Source organism: Engraulis encrasicolus, chromosome 13 (assembly GCF_034702125.1).
Source record: "Engraulis encrasicolus isolate BLACKSEA-1 chromosome 13, IST_EnEncr_1.0, whole genome shotgun sequence".
NCBI lineage: Eukaryota > Metazoa > Chordata > Actinopteri > Clupeiformes > Engraulidae > Engraulis > Engraulis encrasicolus.
Genome location: NC_085869.1, coordinates 49094859 through 49118196, shown reverse-complemented (window position 1 = coordinate 49118196; position 23338 = coordinate 49094859). Strand labels below are relative to the sequence as shown.

The 23338-nt window shown below is 46.9% G+C and overlaps 1 protein-coding gene across 1 annotated transcript in view; it reads right to left on the bottom strand.

Moving 5' to 3' along the window:
• itgb5 (integrin, beta 5) overlaps nt 1-23338 on the bottom strand; it is a 66329-nt gene that overhangs the window by 40740 nt on the left and 2251 nt on the right. Inside the window, exons 4-9 of the mRNA XM_063214159.1 lie at nt 22682-22931; nt 20307-20475; nt 16213-16374; nt 13783-13878; nt 13529-13618; nt 8808-8942 (exon numbers count right to left, since the gene is read on the bottom strand). Of these exons, the coding sequence (XP_063070229.1) occupies nt 8808-8942; nt 13529-13618; nt 13783-13878; nt 16213-16374; nt 20307-20475; nt 22682-22931 (902 nt within the window). The remainder of the gene's footprint in view (nt 1-8807; nt 8943-13528; nt 13619-13782; nt 13879-16212; nt 16375-20306; nt 20476-22681; nt 22932-23338) is intronic.

Genomic DNA, 23338 nt, shown 5'->3' with positions numbered 1-23338 from the left:
ACTCAGGGGGACATACACTACAGAGCGGTGGGATGCAAAGCCTCAGTAAAAGGCCACGGAGGCCATGTTGATGTTTGAGAGAACAAGGTGACCTCTGGCACATCATGCAAGAACGACAAAGCATGGAAGCACTGCGAAATGGCTTGAATAAAGAGAGAAAGTGGGATGGGGGAAGAGAATGAAAGGAGAAGGAAAAGAAAAAGAGAAAGAAAGAACGAACGAACATGCAATCAACTTGTCATCTGTCTATGTCTCTGCCAGAGAGTAGCAGTTCAGGGTGTTCTTCCAGATCACGTGTGAAGGTTCATCATTTCTGCATGGGGATCCTGAGAGCGCTGCAGGGATCTAGAGCTACTGTACTCTGAAAGTCCTGGGAGAGAGAAAGCACTCCTCTCCACAGTGTTCACTTTAAAACCAGGACATGGACATACAGAGAGGAACATTTCTGATGAAAGCACCACTCAATAAGAAACACACACACACACACACACACGCACACGCGCACGCACACAAAGGTGGTCATTGACACACAGTTGTGCACGCACATGCATGCAGGCAGATTTGAGGGTGGCCGTGGAACAGTGGAAAGAACTCTGTGTTTCTGAGATGCGCCTCACCTTCAGCTGAAGCTTTAATGCAACTGCCTCGAGGAACACGTCAGCCATATAAAATATTCACCAACAGAGCTGTGGAGTTTCTTCCCCTGACTGTCTTAAAATAAATACATTACTGTCAGCTCCACTTCTACTTCTGCTCTCTACTAGTCACTGACCTGTATATTATACACGTCACTGGTAATAGATATAAGAAGCCTGGGCAATACCATGCATGGAAGCATGGAAACCCTCGCTGAAATATTCACCTCGATCACAGAACAGAAAGAGAGAACAAGACCTGTTATTATATTATACGTGTTTATCACCCAAAGCACATAGCTTGTTTACAGATCTCCATCATGCCAACACCAGGTGCAAAACCAGCTTCACGCTGGTCAAGCTTAAGGTAGTATTTTAAATAGTTCAGATCGACGACTTCTTCCAGAAAATACATGGTTCCCACTCAGACTCTGTAACTTGTGATGCAGTGTGGTGATAGCCAGGGAACGAGAATAGTGCAGCAGGCCTCTGATTCACCTCGTCCCTGCAGGCACGGCATGGCACGGCCGACCGGGATGACAAACATTTAAGACTCTTCCTGAACCCTGAACACAGACGCCCTTGTTGAGCGGGCGCAGGGTGATGACGGGAAAAACACACAGCTCTCTCCCTCTCGCTCTTTAACTCACTTATTCTCTCCGTCCCTCTCGCTTGCACACAGCCACACAGTTCACCACCTGTGCGCATTCCTTGAATTTCTTGGCCAGCAGGAGGCAAAAGAGTGGGAAAGCCCGAACGGCAGCAGTCGCCGCAGTCACTGGCATGGGGACTCGTCACGTCACATCATGGGGGGAGTCACATGACAGCAAGAGGGGCGGCACGGCAGGCAGGCAGCCGCCATCAGATACTAACCAAGCACATGGTGCACCATGACGCAGAGGAGGCGAGGAGGAGGGCAGACTGGAGGAGAGGAGAGAATGTAGGAAAGAAGCGGAACGCAGGGGAAAAGAGGGCAAAGGAAAGTACAGGAAAGGAGAGGAGAGTGGAACATGGGACAGGCGAGCAAAAGCAGAAGAGAGGAGAAAAGGGGCGGAAGAGAGGAGAGCAGAGTGGAAGAGAGGAAAGCGGAAGTGGAGAGGAGGGCGTAAGAGTGGAGCACCCACAGCGAGCCGCGGCCCGCGCTCCCTGGACTCTAATGGAGTTCAGCCCTCCCTCATTATACAGACATGTGAGTCACATGGAGCTGGACACCGCGTGGGGGTTAATATGGACACAGCAGGAGCAGGGGAGAGAGACGGCACAATGCAGACAGGAGGGGGCAGGACAGGAGACATAGAGGAGGAGAAGGAGAGATCGACAGATGACAGACAGGACAGGAGAGGGCAGGAGACATAGAAGACAAGGAGAGATAGACAGATGACAAATACAGGACAGGAGAGGGCAGGAGACACCGAGGGGCTTATGCACACAGGGGGAGTAGAGAAGAGAGACAATTACCACTACAGAGAGGAGACGGCATGACAGGAGACAGAGATACAATACAATACACAACATGTATTTATATATAGGGCAGTATCACAACTATGACTCAAAATACACATACATACACATTCCCACATTCACACACCTGCTCAGGAGGCTGCCTTACGGCGGTTCGAGGTTGTTCGGGGGTTCACGTGAGAAAGCGAGGCCAATGAGCAAGGAGACAGGAGACGTAGAGGAACAGGAGGGAGAGAGAGAGAGATGACGAATCTAGACCGGAGACAGTAGGAGTAGGATTAGGAGAGAGTAAAAGGAAGAGATAAAGGAGAGGAAGCAAGAGAGCTAGGGAGGAAGATATCGGGACAAGGCAGGACAGGAGAGGAGAGAGTTTCACATATCTCAGGATTGACTCGCTCATAATAAATCCTGTTTAGCTTTCACTTCTAACAGCCTTAATGATCAGAGGAGGAGTTGGGACGAGGCCATGAGGAATATAGACAAGACAGAGCGAGCGAGAGAGAGAGGAGAGAGAGAAGGAGAGAGAGAGAGAGAGAGAGAGAGAGAGAGAGAGAGAGAGAGAGAGAGAGAGAGAGAGAGAGAGAGAGAAAGAGAAAGAAAGGGAGAGAGTGAGCGAGAGAGACATTGCCTAACATGCCTTTATTGAAGCAGCCATGGTCCCCACCCCCCAAACCACCCTACCTTACCCCCTAAAAAACAACCCCTTACCAAAGAAAACTTAATCCACCATCCGCATTAACTGTCCACACCCCCTTATCTGCACACCACTTCTTATCAAATAGTTCAAGGTTGTCTATAGCTTGATAGTAGAGAGAGCAAGCTGCCCAGAGAAAGAGAGATAGAGAATGAAAGAGAGAGATAATTAAGACAGGACAGGGTAGGAGAGGAGACATAGAGAAAATTGATTGGACAAAGAGAGAGCTGACGAATATAGAGAAGAGATGGTATGAGATGATAGGAGAGAGATGAATATAAAGAGATGGGGAGGAGGATAGAGGGCGAAGCAGGACGGGAGACAGGAGAATTTCACATATCTCAGGATTGACTGGCTTATAGTACTGGTGTTCACTATAACTCCTGCTAAGCGTTCACTACTTTTCTTAGTTCTAGTATATGCATACTGTGCGAGGTGTGCAAAGCGGTCCAGTGGGTTGCGGAAAACCAGTGTTGTCACACACATCACCACTTTTATGACCAACGTTTCAGCTTACGCCTTCATCAGGGTCATCCTTCATCTGACCATCAGACGACCCTGATGAAGGCATAAGCTGACATGTTGGCAACTGTTTTCACAATGTAGATTTCACTACTAACAGCCAAAATAATAACCCAATAAGGAGTTGGGAAGAGATAGTGTGAAATATAGACAGGACAGAGTAGGAGAGAGCAGAACGACAGAGAAAAAGGCAAGAGACAGATGGAGAAAGGGAAAAAAAGAGAGATAGCAGGAGAGATGGAGCGAAAAGGAAGGGCAGAGATTAAACATGTTTAAAAATCTCAAACCGACCTGACTGGCTCATTGAAGAGAGCTGATGAATAAAGACAGGAGAGGGATGGACAGAGGAGAGGAAGATGGAAAATGAAAGAAGAGAGAGAGAGGAGAAAAGGAACAGAGATGGAGGGAGAAGGCAAAATAGAGAGAGGAGTGTTTCAGATATCCGTCTCACCATTGATTGACTCGCTACTAACAGCAAGTAAAATGCAACACAAGCTGCTAAAAAAACGAGGGATGCACAGCTTTAGCAATGCTACATTTTTTTGGCTGGTGTTGTGTGTGTGAGGCACATGTTTTCAATCAAGACCGTCATAAAATCATTAACTCCATAAAGCGCAACCCAACAAACTCCATAAAACACAATTTTGCTCTCCAAGAGAAAGACTTGGGCCTCCAGAGAAACAAAGAGAACAATTCGTATTTACAGAAACTAGCACCAAGAATAGCATCACACATGATGAGTGTTTGCACTTGGACTTCTAATACTGTATAGTTTCAGGCATATGGGAATTGAAAAATGGGATTGTGACAGCGGAAGAATGAATTGGTACTTCTTGGATAATACACATTCGTGCACTTGCTTCATTCTCTTTCTTATACTTGTGCTAATAGAAAAAAAAACATACAAAAGAGATCGTCACCACATATGCATGCTTGTGTGTGCGAGTCATTGTATGCATGTGTGTGTGTGTGTGTGTGTGTGTGTGTGTGTGTGTGTGTGTGTGTGTGTGTGTGTGTGTGTGTGTGTGTGTGTGTGTGTGTGTGTGTGTGTGTATGTGCATAGGTATGCATGTGTGGACCCATGCAGAGAGACTCTGATTCCAGTGAGAAAAAAATAACAGATGCAAAGAGGGAAAAAAAATAACACCAACAAAGTTACCAGCAGCCAGTACCCACAAGCAAAAAATACTCTTTCCCTAAATGCCATGACTGCATTCTGGCTCGAACATGAAGGATTTACTGGCGCTTCCTTGCGTGACCAGCTCCCCTCCCTCTAAAAAAAACTGGTGTCGTCTTCAACTCAGCTATGCAAAATATCAACATGCTGAGGAACAACAAAACATTTGCCCTCTTAAACTGACATGGAAAATCTCCAAGTAAAATATCACGCTATTTCCAGGCCTTTAGGCCAAAGAGCCACACAAAAAAAAACGCTCATTTGTGTGGGTGCAATTTTCGTCCTGCTGGGAGGATTTAAAAGCAATGCATGTGGGCTTGTAGCCAGGGCTAGCGGCTTAGCGCCATGCCTTATGTACGCCAGGCTCTTTAGTAGCCTCTGAATGGGGAAAACGGAGAGTTGTGGGACTGAAAAGACCCTATTGCTTGGATTTCAAATCAATGCTAGCTAGCCTCCATGTCACTGAAAAAGCCCTCGTGTTCTTCACCAAGGCCCAGGGTTTCTCACTTAGCTTAGTGAGGCAGTGAGGAGGAGAGTGAGAGGGGAAGGGGGGGGGGCAGTCTTGCGGCTTTGCCTTTGTGAGGGGCCCCAATTGACATGCTGCGGGTGTCTGATGCAGGCCGCATGGGCAACGGGCACATGGGCTGCCTGCCTTGCCTGTGCCAATGATGCTGCCCTTACCTCCCAAAAACCACCACCCACCACCTCCATCCTGCTTTTCACAGGCAAGATTGGCAGCTGGGCACGGTGTGAGACAACCCTACCCTCTCAACAGGAGTGCAGGAGAATGAGGGGACGGGGCAAGGGGGCAAACCAAAGAGCACCATAACAGACCCCTTACACCAGGCCAGGCCAGTCCCAGGCCTCAACAATGCGATCCTCCTTCCCATTCAGCAGGGCATCCCATTCATGCAGAGCCCGACGCGGTCGGCCGGTCCCGCTCTCTTTTAACATGGCCGACTGTCTTTGCAGCGCAATTAGGAGAGCAGCGAGGAGCGGGAGGGAAATGAAGGGGGGCCTCCAGCGAGCCTGGAGAGGAGAGGAGAAGAGAGGAGAGGAGAAGAGAGGGGGAGAGGAGGATAGAGGAGAAGAAAGGAGAGAAGAGGACAGGAGAGGAGAGGAGAGGAGAGGAGAAGAAAGGAGAGAAGAGGACAGGAGAGGAGAAGAGAGGGATGGGATAGCTGGGCTTCTAGGTGCCGTCAGAGCTGCTCTCTCTGTGTGGCAGCGTGTAATGAGGATGCCCCATTAGAGGGCCAAGGCAGAGGAGAGCATATGCTCACAGGAGAAAGACCTTTAGCATACTGTGGGCCTTTTGTGTATGGGGAGAGAGGGAGAGAAAAAGGAGAGAAAGAGTGAGTGTGCGTATGTGTGAGAGAGAGAGGGAGAGAGAGAGAGCGAGAGCCATTACATTCTCTCACTGTATAGTTTATGGAGGCCCTCATCACAAACTGGATAATACTAAACAAGTGACCGGAATGTTCTGAGCGCTATTGCCATGGATACTGCAGGGAATCATCATAGCAGGTTTTGCTAGTAATTAGAGTGCGTAATTGAGGGGTGACGTATCTTTTGTAGGGGATAAAAGAGTAATTGTTAACCAAACACACACACAACCAACTTCCCCCTTGCTGTGTACCCCATTGAATGATGTGCTCTATGATCAGTTGATGTCACCTATTTTATAGTTTGCAGCTTGCTTAAACATTTATACTGCAAAACATTTTCAGAAATGGTGCCCTTAAGCAAGGCACCTAACCCTGCATCAGTGGTGTAGTCTACGTAGAAGGCAGGTATACAGAGTATACCCACTTCAAAATTTCAGGGATTTCATTACACCCACTTATAATTGATTGATCCATTATTTAGAATAGCACAAATGTATAGTATACCCACTTCAAAAAAATGCTCAAATATACAGTATACCAACCATAAAAAGTAGACTACACCACTGCCCTGCATTGCTCCTGAGTCCAGATTGTAACTAATACCGTATGAAATAACCAAGTCGTTTCGAATAGAATAAGTGTCAGCTAAGTGTAATGTAATGTAAATGTAAAAGTCCTTCTTTTATAAGTCATTGGTAAGAACATCTTAGTTAAAGTAGCACACCATCACACATGATAATACTCCTCCTTGCCCCATTCGGCAGCCAGGATCAGCAAATACATGACTAGTAAAACATCTTTAGACAAACATTCTACACTCATGGCAAACCTAATAGTCCTCGCCCATACGGGAGGCGAGGTGAGCAGGGTTCTAGGCCAAAGTGCATGAGGATACACAACAGCTGGGGGTAGGGGTGGAAGAGTGTGTGTGTGTGTGTGTGTGTGTGTGTGTGTGTGTGTGTGTGTGTGTGTGTGTGTGTGTGTGTGTGTGTGTGTGTGTGTGTGTGTGTGTGTGTGTGTGTGTGTGTGTGTGTGTGTGTGTGTGTGTGTGTGTGTGTGTGTGTCTTTGGGGGAGGACACTGGGTCACAGGGGCTAGACGGCGTGTTATCACTAAGGAAGACAGCAGCAGCAGCAGCAGCAGCAGGAGGAGGACAGCCAGACGCCTCAGGGGATTCCTGGACCACAAGCTGCTGATGCATCAAGTCGTCTCTGCTATATATCTATCTGTCTGTCTGTCTGTCTGTCTGGCTATTACCACAGGACACCCTACTGACCGCCTTCTGTCCCCCATCAGCACTTTCAGCTCCTGTTTTTATTTCTGTTTGTCTCCAAACAAAACGCAAGACAGAGCGGGTGTCGCGCCAGTAACTCCAGTTCAAATGGCTGCGTTAGCTCTCAAGGAGTGGAATTTGATAGCCGATGCAGTAATTTCTTTATTGCACTAATATAAACGTAATCAATGTACTACCCACAACGCAAACAGACACCCGACACACTGATAAAACCAGCACTGTAATAAAGCAACTCTAACACTAGGCCCCCTACATTTTTTTTACAGGGGTTATAAAAACTGATTTGAGCCTGTGACGGATAGCAGTTATTTTGTCTACGTTTTAGACTTTGAAGAGGTATTCTCTTAAAATCTGATCATTCCAAAACAATATAAGACATTCTTATGACAAACCGCTTCAGACGCTACGATAAAATATGAGACCTGCCCAGCCTGAGCTCTATTGAGGCACACCGCTTCAGCTGCAGCTAAGCAGACTGGGTCACCAGCCAACAGCTCTTGAAAGAGCGGGAACGTTTCATTCCGTGTGGGCTCCCTGGCCGGCCGGCCACGTTACATGTGTGCAAATGGAGCAGGAACTCTACACTTTGGAGATAAGTGGCCAGCAAGAGACTCCACCGGGTAACAAGGCCCAGTTGTTCAGAGTGGCCTCCTAACTCCCTCAACTCACTGAATTAATTTAACTTCCACCTTCCAGCCTGGCAAGCCATGTGTGTGTGTGTGTAGATGTAGATAAGCGTGTATGTGCATAGGTGTGTGTAGATGTGCGTGTGTGTATTAGTATGTCTGTGTGTATGTGTGCATAGATATGTGTGTGTAGATATGAGTGTGTGTGTGTGTGTGTATGTGTGTGTGTGTGTGTGTTTGTAGATGTGTGTGTAGATATGCGTGTGCGCGAGCGTAGATGTGTGGTGTGTGTGTGTTCACCGGCTCTCCAGTCTGTGCATTACGCAACAACGCACATGATGCAAGGCAGCGCCGGCATGCATGGCCATGATGCCGTAGGAGGCCTACTGCAGGGATTTATCAATCGCACATGACCTTTCACAAGAAGGTCTCCACTGGCTGCCGATCTCAGATCAGCAGTCTAAACTGTGGCACAAGAGAGCACAGAATGTCTCTGGAATCTAGCCTGGTAAACCAGCCTAAATGTGAGATGAAATGTGAATATTTAGTCTGGCCCCCGATCAATTAGACATCGGAAGATTGTTGATGGGAACAACCCGTTGTTAACGCTTTGTCGTCACTCCCTCATAACCCTGTGCGCTTTGCATGCATAGATTAAAAGTGTGTGATTATTGGCTGATTATTGATTATTGTGATTGGCTAGACCCACTCAAAAGCAAAAATAATTTTGGCCACTGGCGGGTGGGGGCTAGTTTACTAGGCTATCTGGAATCCAAACTATGGCATAGATCACTTAAATGCTGCTCCTTTTATTTCCTTCAGAGCCCCTTGGCCAGGTTACCACTGCTACTCACCGCCTCTCCGATCTTAAGGTCTGCCAAGAGGCGGGTTTGTCTATTTTACTAGGCGATATAACTCGACTTGACGCACCGCCTCTCCAATCTTGAGGTCTGGAGTCTGCCACTATGCGGGTTTGTCTATTTTTACTAGGCAGTATCACTCGACTTGACTCACCGTCTCTCCAATCTTGAGGTCGCCACACTTCTTGAGGCCGGGGAGGGCCTGTCCGTCCTGGCAGGTGGCCGAGAAGCCCAAGCTCAGGTCCTCAGGGTGGTCCCACACGCTCAGCTCCACCTTGGAGCGGATGTTCTGCATACAGGAGGAGGGAAATACAGGAGGGAAAGGGGAGAGAAAGATACCAGGAAAAAAACATTAATATTGCATAATTTCTGTGCAAAAAACTTCAATATTCATCATCATTATAAATAGTTGGTCAATCACTTTGGCAACCTCTGAGTCAGTGGAGGAACAATAGCACACAGGGCCCCAGGACAAAACACTGACAGAGCACCCATACCATGCCAAGGTCATAATAGGGCCCCTGCACAAATAGGAAAGGGCTGTGAGACCAGGGGCAAATGCCCTGCTCATCCTTCCTGTAACTCCACCCCGGCTCTGAGTGGATGTTCTACTACAGGAAGGAAACAGAGGAGAGAAAGATACCAGCAATAGCCTCAGTATTACTCGGATGTTACCATTTACATTATAAATCCACCATTCTAAATGACAGCAGGAGGCAAACTGGGGAGGGGAGGGTTGGTGAAGTATGAAAGGACACTAATATTGGGGTCCTTGTGGCACACTGTACTAAATGCGCCACACCATATATGCATGGGAAACATTCCCCAGTGGCACCCATGTGCGTGTTCAGCCTGGGTCATTTCCTGGCCCTACCCTGTGTGCGTTCCAATATGCGACCTTTCGTCCTCCACTTGTGCTTGTGGCCTCGTACCAGGAAGTAATACGTCGTGATGACATCACTGAAAACAGCATTATATTTCAATATCTCGCAAAAGCTCAATTGTAAAGTCATTTTCTCATTTTCAAACAGGATGGTAAATGAAGAATAGTCCCCGAAAAATGTTTTTGGCTGGGCTGACAGCGGGGAAACTTAATTGTTTTCTCCACGGAGGCCGGGCATCAGCAAAACGTGAGGCCACAAGCCCAAGTGGAGGACGCAAGGTCGCATATTGGAATACAGCCCCTGTCTCTCCAGCCATCCAGCTATAGTAACCACCCAGGTTGATTAGTTCCCTGTTGACAATCACCTTTGTTAAAAACAAAAACATGGCAGGGATTTAACTCCCTAAACCAGGGGATTGACACCTCTGCAAAACGATTACATTAACACCCGAGGGAGCGTGCCTGAGGTTTCTGTGTCCAGTTGTCTGCTCTGAGCTAACTTACTTACTGACTTAGTTATTTAGGTACATGGCCACAAGTCTACTGCAGTGCCCATGACGCAACACTGTGCCAGACCCCTGTGCTAGGGCCACTTCAATTGTAGATGAGGAGCCAGGAGAGTATTGGTAATTTACTTACTGCCATACCCACATCCTACCTACTGGTAGGCCTGCGAGATTCGAACCCCTGACCTTTCAAAGCAAACTCAATTACCCACAATAACACATATTCAACAAACTAAATACACACATGCACACACAACACAACAAACAAAACACAACAAACACACACCCACACAACAAACACACACGCCAAACATACCACACACACATACACACAAATCAATGAAGCCGGGCCACACCACACACACAGCGGGCCAGAGAGAGAGAGAGAGAGAGAGAGAGAGAGAGAGAGAGAGAGAGAGAGAGAGAGAGAGAGAGAGAGAGAGAGAGAGAGAGAGAGAGAGAGAGAGAGAGAGAGAGATAGAGATAGAGATAGAGATAGAGATAGAGATAGAGAGAGAGAGAGAGAGAGAGAGAGAAAGCTTAAGCAGCTCACAGGTCAATCCCTTGAGGACTGTGTGACGGTGAGAGGTGTGAGTGCGAGGCCAGTGAGGAGGAGGACCTCTACACATTACTGTACTGCACGCTCATGCTCTCTCTCCACTCTGCTAAATCCCCCCTGAGCCCAGGGACGCCACGTGTCAAGTTCAACACACACACTGCAATCACTGTACTGTATACACAATGGGTGGGTGCTCGCTCAGCTCTGTGTGCGTGTGTGTGGTCGCTCGCTCAGTTCAGCTGTATTGTGTTGGATGACTATGCGGGTGGGGTGTCACAGTAAGAATGACTGGATGTGCTTTTGTTTGAACAACTGAGTGGTGTGTGTGTGTGTGTGTGTGTGTGTGTGTGTGTGTGTGTGTGTGTGTGTGTGTGTGTGTGTGTGTGTGTGTGTGTGTGTGTGTGTGTGTGTGTGTGTGTGCATGTGTGAGTTTTGCATGTGCATGTGTGTGCCTGTATTCGCTTGTGTGTGTGTCCATGTACATGTGTGTGTTTGTTTATGTAGGAACTCAATAGATCCGACCATCAATACACTGACACGCGGCTAATCAAAACCAGGCATGTGGACTAGCAAGCAGTGATTGATTGCCCTGTTTTGACCCACATTGAAGAAGGGGTGGAAGGGGGGAGAAAGCGGCACAGCATGATCCAATCCCCAGTGATCACCATTTCACCACTTGTCATGTCAAGAGAGAGAGAGAGAGAGAGCAAGGGTTGTGAACTCTCATCAAATGGAAAAAGCCAAGAAAAGTTGGGAAACAACTGCAACTCACCAAGAGACTTTCACTACTTTTTATGATGGGTTGTCATAGTTGGCCAATATTGTGTTAAATAAACCATGACTATTATTATTATTTTGACTTTGAAGTAAAGACTGAGTCAAATTTTGAGCTGTTTGTGTGCTCCGTTTCATCGGCCCATACTGTAGCACTAATTTCATAATATCAACATTGATCTTTTCCACTGCCGGTTTTCTGGTAGGCCTACAGCTTAACTCGGCTCGACTCGGCTGCCACTTTTTGCTTTTCGAATAGGCACGAGGCAGCTCAATCGTGAAGCAAAGAGTGACGGCAGAGTTGCGTGGTTTCGAGCTGTAGGCCTACCAGAAAACAGGCAGTGGAAAAGAGGCAATAGCGTGTAATCAACTAAGACAAAAAAATTAAACCTTAAAACAGACTGACTAAGAAGTTGACTTCAGTAACACTGACTAGAGAAGCTTGCAAACACAAATGTTGGTAGAGACCCCATGCTACTCCTCTAGGAAGAGCACACATTAACGGAAAACATGAAAGGAGAGTGAGCGAGAGTAAGTGAGAGAGAAACAAAGACAAGGAAGAAGGCAGAGAGAGAGTGAGAGTGAGAGAGAGGGAGAGAGAGAGAGAGAGAGAGAGAGAGAGAGAGAGAGAGAGAGAGAGAGAGAGAGAGAGAGAGAGAGAGAGAGAGAGAGAGATAGTAAGAGAGAGAGAGAGAGAGAGAGACAGAGAAAGAGAGAGAGACAGAGAAAGAGAGAGAGACAGAGAAAGAGAGATTGTGGTGTGTGTGTGCCTGTCTGTCTGTGTACTTCAGTACAATGGTGAGATATACGTAGTTCATATGGTTGAATACAGGCTTTGAATACGTGTGCGCCTCTGACTGTGTGGACACGTGCATAGCTACACACAGACACAGACACACACAGTGTGTGTGTGTGTGTGTGTGTGTGTGTGTGTGTGTGTTTGTGTGTGTGTGTTTGTGTGTGTGAGTGCCAGGAGTTCAGCTTAGTACATTGCAATGCCCTACACAGACCTGGCCAGCCACACAGACCAGAGGGGGAAAAAAAGGCATAAAACACAAGCCATCCTCTCTTCTCTTGTGGGCCGCTCTGCTGGGCCTGACAGCTAGCAGGATGGGGCAGCAGTCTAATGGGAGCATAGCAAAGCAGACACCACCGCCGCCCCTGCACCCTGACGGACATAGCTAATGGGCCTGCACCAGCACAACACAAATACTCGTCTTGCGCACACACACGCAAACACACACACATCTTCTTGCACCCTCCATTAAGCACACACACATCTTTTCCGATGTGCACACACCCACACATGCAAACCCACACACCTAGCCTAGCCAGCTGAGTTCAACATTCTGGCATGGTTCCTCTCAAAAAGGTGCTGACCCAAATTACAGAGCCAGGAAAATCAGGAAGCCGGCTGACTACGATTAATCTGACTAGGAGAGCAGCCCAGCGAGCGCGGGGAGGCTAGGTGATTAATGACATTGTGTGTTTTCACATCTTTTTGGTCAGTGTTTTGATAATCTCCAAAAAGGAATTCATGCCCAAAGTTGTTTGGCTAACCAGATATGAAGACACTTTGAACAAGAGGCCAAATACACACACAGGCACACACTCCTTCTCTCACACACGCGCGCACAAACACACACAGAGACAGAGACAGAGACACACACAGACACACAGGCCTGGCTGTTCCAACCATAGTGAATGTATGATCCAAACTCAGCTTTCCATTATTATGCAAACTTGGGCAAATCCAAAATGGGGTGGCATACCGTATATTGCAGACGGTTATGGTGGAATTGTTCTGGCTAATAAAAAAAGTCAAATGTGGCCTAACCAGCAGTAACTGAGCAATTCAAACTGAGCAATTCAAACATCTCCATGTGCCAAGGAAAGAATGGGTTTGAGCCAACAATTGCATTTGTCCTCCCCCAGTGGTTGTTGGACCTCAGTCTAGACAGATTCCACACTCGCTCAGTCAAGACACATATGGGGCTAGAGAGAGAGAGAGAGAGAGAGAGAGAGAGAGAGAGAGAGAGAGAGAGAGAGAGAGAGAGAGAGAGAGAGAGAGAGAGAGAGAGACAGACAGACAGACAGACAGACAGACAGACAGACAGACAGACAGACAGACAGAGGGTTAACAACACACTTACGTTGTAGGCAGTTACGATCAGCTGAATGATGTTCTTCGAATCGTTCTCCAAAACCTCCACCGTGGTTGAAGGAATCAGAGCAGTCAAATTCTTTACACACGAAGCAGGACGAAAAGACAACAGACAGGTTATGTCAGGATGGGGAATTAAATTATCCTGTGATGCAAAGGGTATTAAGTCACGCATGGAGAGAGCCTCCACGTGGAAAGGGAGAAATAAAAAAAAGACAGCAACAACACGCAATGTGATGGTACCTTGTACAGAACGACGGTTCTTTTTGTCACGGCGAATATGAGGAAGATGTTGTTTTCGGCCAGCTTCTCTCCCAGAAGGGCTAGTGAGGGATAATCCTGTGTGAGAAAACACGACACATTAACTTTCATCTAAAGCGACAAACAAATTAGGACATAATGAACAGTACACAGGAAGTAGGGAAATACAGAGACAGATGAGCAGGGTTCATGGAGATGAGCATTTTTTCCCTTTTTTTTCACTGACTGCCGTGAGCATACATCACTTGTCCACACAATAGCCCTTTCCCAACTTTGGAGATTCAAGAAAAAGACAGGAAATTTACAGAAGGAAGTGAATGGCCCTTCGCTCTCTCCCTATAATATTTACATTGGCCGACGTCAAGCATACCATCACATACTATACCACTGCTGTACTTGAAGGGGGGAGTGCGTGTGAGAGTATCATTAAAGCTTCATCTTTTTTTTTTAGGAAAATGCAAATTGTCAGAGAGTACGGGTGATAGGTTCATTGCTTCTGAAGTATATATGTATGGATAGATCATGTCCTGTACACTGTACGGAGGGGAGAAGAGCGTGGAAATTAGTGGTGAGGGGGGGAAATGTGAGCCTGACTCCTGACAAATTTAACCATTCCCCCACCGGCTCTACTGTAAGGAATTCAAACCATACCAAACAGAAGTCTCCTGAGGAAAACCTTCCTTGAGAATTCATCCAAGAACCGAAGCAAAATGCTAAAAGGAAGAAATGACGCAGATCGAGACTGCATTCCTTCATATCTTAAAATATATTTCCTCAGAGGCTTGCTGAGTAGCCCTCCAGATTGTATGCCTAAACTACGCATGAGAATTAAGACTTTTGGCCATATCTCATACAAATACAACTAGTTCCTGTACGTAGAATATTTAACTAAATTAACAGCATATCATTTGATGCATGTATTTTACATAGAGTGGAGCACATTCATTGAATTGACACACACACGCTGTCTTCAATGTCCCACACAGTTTGTGGCATTCCACAAGTCAATGGGGCCAGGGAATGTCGTGGAGGGCTCGGAATGAGCCAGAACAAAACGTCGCTATTCCGCCGTCCGTTTTCATTTTCACCATTGTACAACAGCGCATGACAGTGATCAAGTTATTATTACATTAGTGTCTCCCTGTCCCCTCGAGGTCCTTCCCGCCTGACAAACTCCCCCATTGACCATCAAGACAAGACAAGACAAGACAAGACAAGACAAGACAAGACAAGACCACACAACACATCACAACACAACACAACACAACACAACACAACACAACACAACACAACTACTCAATAGGGATGAATGAATCATCAGGACATGGTCACGAGAAAAGTCATTCAATCCAGACAGCTCCGGATGTTTGGCACTTGCACTGTTGGGATATTACAGACGGGAAGATATGAAATGTTGACTTTCGGCTTTGGCTAAAAAGATGATGACTCATCTGAAGAAGGGGGGTGGGATGGGGGTGGGGGTGGGGGTGGGGGTGGGGTGGATTATTAGGAATGCGGTGAGTTTCCAGTAACGTGTTTAAGTAATTTGTGTCTTTGCAGGGAACGTAACCAAATAAAAGACGTTGGAAGTCCAGAATGACCTGTCTGCGACATATTAAAACACAAACACACCTCCTGGTTGCACATGGACATCCCAGCTGTGTGACTGGAACTCTGGGCTCTGAGATGGGGGAGGGTTTCTTGTAAAATAAGTAGGAAACTGTGAGCAGTAAATGATTGAATAAACTATCATTGCAAGAACATGGCACAGATACTACCCGGATGGAAGCCTGAAAGGATCCCTTTGAAGTGAGTGAGTGACTGTTATAAATCACTCATTCAGGGGTAAGTGATTGTGAATGACCCGTCTGACTGTGTTGAGGGAGTAAGGGCTACAGTAGGAAGACAGTGGCTGCGGCGCATTTGTCTCCGGCAGGGACGAGCAACTTGGGAGTCAGGATCTACAATCCAGTGCCACATATTCCAAAATACCTGGTTTGACCAGTCCAATTGCCCTACGTGCACAGGTAAAGCCAGGGGTGACATGAGCAAAGCTTGCTTACGCACAAAAACAGGTATGTAGGCAACTTCTCACGCACTAAGACTGACTGAGTGCATGTGCACTGAATTTCATGTGAAATCAGATAAATCACATTCTCATATACAGTATGCCTGGACTGCACTTTATGCATGGATTTATGCATCTGAATTTATTGGTGCATAATATGAATATGCATCTTTATTAAATTTTCACATATGCAAGGATTCAGCAGGAAATCCATGCAAGTCTTAGTACATATGAGGCTCCAGGTCTTTTGGAATATGTGGCACTGGATTGTATCTTCTGAATGCAGAAGTTAAGAACAACAGTTCCACAGCTGGGAGTCCATCAGTGTGCTGTGGCAGGCTCACCATCTTAGTGGAGGCGTCGTATTCGTTCTTGTCGTCCAGGTGGCACTCCCCGTCGTTGGGCTGCACCAGACCTCCAAGCCTGCCGTCCAGGGCAAGATGCGGCACGTCGTCCGTGGCGAACACCAACAAATGGTAGGCCTCTTTCCTCCACCCGATCCGCTTCTGTCAAGGGAAGAGAACATATTACCAACATATTATCGCTGACAACTTTGGCTGGACCCAGGACAACGTAATCGGAAAGCCCCCCCAACCAATATAATGTAAGGAGAACCCCATACTGCCCCTCCCGCTCTCTGGGCCAAGGACATCGGACCCCTTTGACCCCCCCCATCGACTTCCCTGCATATCACCAACCCACGCAAGACCTGGTGAATCATGTTTCTGGAGCACAGACTTAAATTATGTATGAAATGCAGCAGAACACACACACAACACACAAAACACACAAAACACACACACACAAAACACAAAACACACAAAACACACACACACAAAACACACAAAACACACAAAACACACAAAACACACACAAAACACACACAAAAACACACACACACACACACACACACACACACACACACACACACACACACACACACACACACACACACACACACACACACACACACACACACACACACACACACACACACACACACACACACACACACACACACACACACACACTACCCTAGGATCACACAGATGCATACATGAATGCCATGCAACGATGTATGATGGTGGGTGTGTTTGAAGGAGGTGCTGTCACCAGGGATCACGCAGGGAAAGTATAGAGTTGTCCTGCCCAGACTTGAACACGGACCTTCTGGAGTACCAAACTGTGGCTCTGAGTGCTCCATCAAAGAGGCTGGTGTAGCGGTCAGAGCCCCAATTTGGTAGTCCAGAAGGTCCGTGTTCAAGTCCTGGCAGGGCAACTTTTACTACCCTTTGCAACAGAAAGGACACCGTGATGCATTCATAAGTCATACATTTTCCAATTTTTTGTTTAACGGAGTGGTGGCATTCAATGCAACACATGCAATGGCATATTTCAGTGAGGCAGCACATGACCAACCAATGTCAAATGAATGGGAAAACAGTGCAATGCAGTCAACAAATGCATGCATATGAGCTCAGGGGGGTTATTCTGCGACTAAAGCTAGATTTATGCTTGGGACGCATAGAATCTGCGTCCGTCCGTTTTCTGTCTATGCGAGTCCACGCCCCCCTCTCAGAGGCTCTGCGCCCGTCGTCGAGCGCCTCGAAAAAATTCTAACTATCCGTCGGACGGACGCGGAGTACGCAGACAAAAAGGCGCTATGATTGGTCGTCTCGCTACTTCCTTGTTCTTGTGGCAGCGCAATGCCAGTCGTTTGCGAGAGCAGAGCTGTATTCTGTTAAAAACTTTATTAATGCCTTGTGTGTAAATGTGTGTAAATACACGAAGCTACAAGCTAAGTAACAAACAATGCATCAGATGAACACTCGTGGCACAATGCCTGCGGTTTTACTACCGTTCCTCCACCGAATGTACACACATCGGCAGAATCAACTGTCTTTACATGCTTGCATTTTCTGCTCGTGAAAACAGACTGGGTATGTCAAATAATGATACCAGTGCATTGCCTTTGCAATTTGTGTGAAAATACCTAGCTAACCGGGATAGAAAGCAACATTGCTTAATAATGACCGCAGTGCTTACAATGTAGTGAAAGTAGCCTAATCGCGCAATTTCAAATGTGGCTCGCGACGAGACCTCGGACCTCGCAGAACTCGCAGATGCATGAATACAATGTTGGTTCGTGGCCACTCCCACGCGAGTTTTGACGAGCGCAGTTGCAGAAGTCTAATCTGACCTTAACACTAACTATGTGTCATCTAGGTCAAAAGGACGCTGGATATGTTTAACCAACACTGCCGTCTTATCTTTGTGTATTTAATCCTGCAATACAAACATTCACCTGCTGTCACAAAAAGGCTGCAAACCATCAGCCTATTCGGCTCAACCTCAACCCAGTCACATTTAAAAACAACTAGTTGCGTGGAAAAAAAAGAATCACAGCACACAGCAAAAGCTTCCCAAGTGACTCAGTGGAAAAAAACAAACACAAAAGCCAAACAAAGCTGGTCCGGTCCATTCTCCCCTGGAAGCGCTCTACTGACTAATGGAGTCCAACTAAACAATCATGACCTTTCCCCAGCCACATGTGCTGGAGTTGGAAGTCCAGGGCATGGCAATACATAGTACCGTGCTTGTCGCACACTCATGGTGGACTAGACTAGGTTACACTTTCTTAAATGGCACCTTATTACATGTAATGGGGGACCTTAAAGTAAAGTTTGCAGCAGCATGTAACATTATGTAGTTGCTAGGGCTGATACGATATTGGATCGAACCGAGAAATCACGATACTCAAAGTCATGATACTGCATCGTGATGTAAGGAGGCAGTATCGTGATACACCCTTTCAAAATACAGTTATCCTTTCAGTCCAGAAAACAACCATATGATGTGATGTGATAGTGCTTCCAAGCTTCAAAAGAGATATATTTCAGAAATCATGGGATGCATCGAACCGTAGGTCAAAAAGAACCGAATCATGAGTTGAGTGCATCGTTAAAGCCCTGGCAGTTGCACTGTACAGTGTAGTTAGGGTAGGTATGTGCAGTACATGTTGACACAAGTGGATACAGTAAATGAGGAACCGTAAACTAAGGTGATAACGAAGCAGCTTTAATGAGTTCACAGGGTACAATACATATTGTACTAGTTGCATTGTCCAAATACAATACAAGGGAGGGAGAGAGAGAGAGAGAGAGAGAGAGAGAGAGAGAGAGAGAGAGAGAGAGAGAGAGAGAGAGAGAGAGAGAGAGAGAGAGAGAGAGAGAGAGAGAGAGAGAGAGAGAGAGAGAGAGAGAGAGAGAGAGAGAGAGAGAGCTTCAGGTTCTCATCTGTATCCAAGAGAGCAAATCTGAATATGTGAATTGACAGGAGCTTTACGAATGGCAAGGACAGGCTAGACAAGACAGGAGGCTTTCTACTGCTGAGAGCAGATATTTGGCATAACGACACAGCTCTGAAAAAAAAACCACAACAATCTTTTTCTCTGGCTTCCAGAGGAGCTGTGCAGGTCTGAGTCTGCCATGCGGGACATGACAAGACCTGCCAGGCGACAGTCTCCCGCTCAGTCTCTTGTCTCTCTCTCTCGCTCGCTCTTGTTTGTTCAGCTGGGCTAATCCCTGTGTGTGTGTGTGTGTGTGTGTGTGTAATTGGGGAGAACCAACAGCAAACCCCCGGCAACCATCCATCCATAGTGTCCTAGAGACAGACTGCAACAGCAACATCATCATGGGACCTGGCACCACCGCAGCCGTTAGTAAACAATAATCCCCACCTATCCCCCATCTATCCCCACTTGCAAAACTCACCGGAAGAAGGTCTGAATAGCCTAAACTTTTCAAGCACTAAAATTTAAAGTGCAATAGACGGGGTGCAGGATTTTTGTATACTTCTTTGAAACATTGGCTGCATGGAACGCACCAGTTCGAACTGAGGTGTGCAAAACTTTATGGTGAACCACCATCGCTGTTGCCATGGTGACCATGAGTGATTGACAGTTCGCCTTGCACACAGCAGCCTAAAGGATGACATCAGACCCGCATCAAGCCCCATTGACAGACATGGGCATGATTGACAGCTGACCAGCTTAACTTGCACACGGTGGCATGTAGGATGGCGTCTAAGCCAGTGTTTCCCAACCTTTTTCGTCTTGCGTACCCCCTAAGCCTATTGTCATGCCATGAGTACCCCCTAACTCCCTACCCTATCTCTTCCTCTATCCCCAATGTGTCTATATTCCATACAATTGTTATCAATACACTTTTTCCACGTACCCCCTGTAGTTTGCTCGCGTACCCCTAGTGGTACACGTACCCCTGGTTGGGAACCACTGGTCTAAGCCACACTCTGGGCAGTTCCGGTTGTCATGGTTGCTATATGATTGATCGACAGCTTAGCTTACAAACGGTGGCCTGTAGGATGGCACTGGCACCGCCACTATTGCCATGGTTACTATGATTGATTGACAGCTCACCTTGCAAACAGCGGCCTGTAGGATGGCGTCGAAGCCGCCCTCTGGGCCGTCCCGGTTGCGCGACACCATCTGCTTCTGCACCTCCTCGTTGAAGCGGTCCACCTTGTCCGTCAGGGACAGGATGTGCCGGAACCCGAACGACGGCACGCACGTCGGGAAGAGCTTGACCCTAACGATCATGACATGCACGCACGCAAGCACGCACACAGGACAGAACAAAACATTACATTAAGCTTAGCTGACCCCTTTATCCAAAGCCACTTAATTATTTAGAAACGTCCTGCTCCCCCCCCCTAAAGCTACAACCCTGACCAAACTTGAAAAGTTACATAAAATTCAGTCAGAATTCATGCAACAATTCATAAGTTATAGCACAATCAAAAAAACACAGGTGGACGACCTCAAAAGAGGACGCCTCGGGCCCTTTTGGGTGGAGGCATAACAAAACAAAAGCATATTTCTTGCCCATCCTTGCCATAAGGGTGTGTCTCATTGTGGCCACGCGCACACGCGCGCACACACACACACACACGCATGCACGCACCCTTCCTTCCTTTCATCCAATCCTCACCCTTTATTATCCTCATTTCAGTCAAGCAGCTCATTCGAAAGGATGCAACACAGTTCATCACAAAGAGGAAAACAGGGAGACAAGACAGCACTGGAGGCTTGCCACAATGTCAATGAACATAACAGAGCAGAGGGATAGGATAGGATAGGATAGGAGAGGAGAGGAAAGCAGAGCAGAGCTGTGCTGTGTGGTCTGTAGGTCATGGCAATCATCTGCCGTTCATACAGTGCATGCAGGAGCAGGCTTCCGCCATACGATTCTGTTCTTCTTTTAGCATGCTAACCACCATATGATTAACCTGACAGACAGGGAACATGGCCCCACTATGCATACACAGCTTTCCATTACACAACTTGTTTTGGCGCGCGCGCGTGTGTGTGCAATGCTGTCTTTTTCCTGTCTTTGAGTCATCTGCCTCTCTAATGGTGTGCCACTGTGTTGGAGCGGCTGGCTGGCTGGCGGAGGGGTCGGGGGCATAACCTAGATGGGCACTGAGGCGTGATGTGATGGCACTGGGTTGGCGCAGGGTTATCTGGCCCTGAGGGGGGCGGGGGTGCGATCGCAGGGCAAGCGCTGGCGTGGCGAGCCGAGCTAGAGCTCCACTGTTTTTCTGCTTTCAACTGCCGTATGGGTCCAGTATGTTCTCTTTTTTACCCAGCCTCATTATTCCCACGCAAGCACAGGCTCATGCGCTTACAGAAATATGGATTGGTTCATGGATATAACCCACAAACATACAAAGGCACACTTGGCTCTAACACAGAGGTCACCGACTATGGCTACTCTGACAGCCATTCTGATGGCCTGACTGAAAACTGCTTCCAGGATGGTAAAGGGAGGGGCAGTCAGAAGTCATACCCTCTTTGGAACAGGGAAACACCAAAAAATGTTTGACAGCAAGACCCTATTCAGTATCACTTCTTATTTACACTGTAAACATAATTTCCTTTGATGAGGAAATGAAACCTCTTGACCTGACATGCATGCAAACACAAACACTGAAGACCAGAAACATTGAGTAAAGAAATCAGCATCCCCACAAAAGGCTGAATAATATAGGAATAATATGCGTCCTTTAATGGATCACTGACAATAGTGCAGACCAGAAGGATTCAATATTGATTAAAAAAAAACATCCCCAGAAAATGCTTTAATAAAATACACTACAATGGGGGACACTGAACACAGTAATTTTGTGTGGCTGACTACAATCATTAAGACCAGAAGCACTACATAAAAACATTCCCAGAAAAATGCTGAAAAGTACAAAATACACAACAATGGGTGGTATGCTGCTGGACACACTGACACTACACTATGAGGAAGGTCTTTAGACCAAACGCTTGGCCAGTCAAAAGCTTTAAAGGATTTAGTCCAAGTGTGCCCACCCTTTGCAAATGAAAATCTACTAGATGTCTATGAATGCGGTGTGGCTCAGTGTGCCAAGACACCATACACCTGGGATCTACGTTCGATTCAGACCCGAGGTCGTTTCCCGATCCTTCGCCACCTCTCTCAGCCCAATCATTTCCTGTCTGTCTTTCTTAACTGTACCGATAAAGGCACAACATTTTATTTTATTTTATTTTATTAAAAATAAAATAAAATAAAATAAAAATATACAGGTAAATGTACTGTACCACTGCAACCACTGACAGTAGTCCGCACCAAATGCAATCGTAGTCCTTGTACGTGAAGTTCAAAAATCGAAAAAGGATTTGCTGTACCCACCCCTTGCAAGTAAAATCATACTAAATGTAGTATAGATAATATGTGGCACACTGCAACCACTGCCAGTACCCACCCGTTGCAGGGGTTGTCCTTGTACTTGGGCGCGGTGTAGGAGAAGGGCGAGATGTTCTTGTCCACGAAGGAGCCGAAGCCCAGGCGGAAGTTGCTGGTGAGCTTGCCCATCTCCTCGGCCAGCTTGGTGCCCAGGTTGAGGATGGTGTCCAGGTCGTCCTTCATGGACAGAGACAGGTCCATCAGGTAGTAGAGGTCCACGGGGTAGTCCTCCACCGGCCGCACCTGCACGTCGAACCACGTGGGGTCACCTGGAGGAGAGGAGAGAAGAGATGGATAGATAGATAGATAGTTTATTTGTCCTATCAGAAAATTGTTCTCTGCCATTTTCAGTGCATCTGATACAATTACAAAGACATTACAATAGACAAAAACACAATAGACAAACACAACGCCCACCCAAGAGGAGAGGAGAGTACACTTTACTACATCATACATTGAATATACGTACAAACTTGGACTTGCACATTATTCCGCACACCTCGGCTTGCAGGTGTGTAGGAGATAGTTCATGGGTCACTCGTCAGACAGTATGAAAAAACTCTGCACACTGACCATTTGGCTCTTTTCTGAAATAGCATTAGGTCTGACGGAAACGTGAATTAAAGAAAACAGCTAAATGGTCAGTGTGTGGGAGGTTGTTTTTTTTCAAATTGTC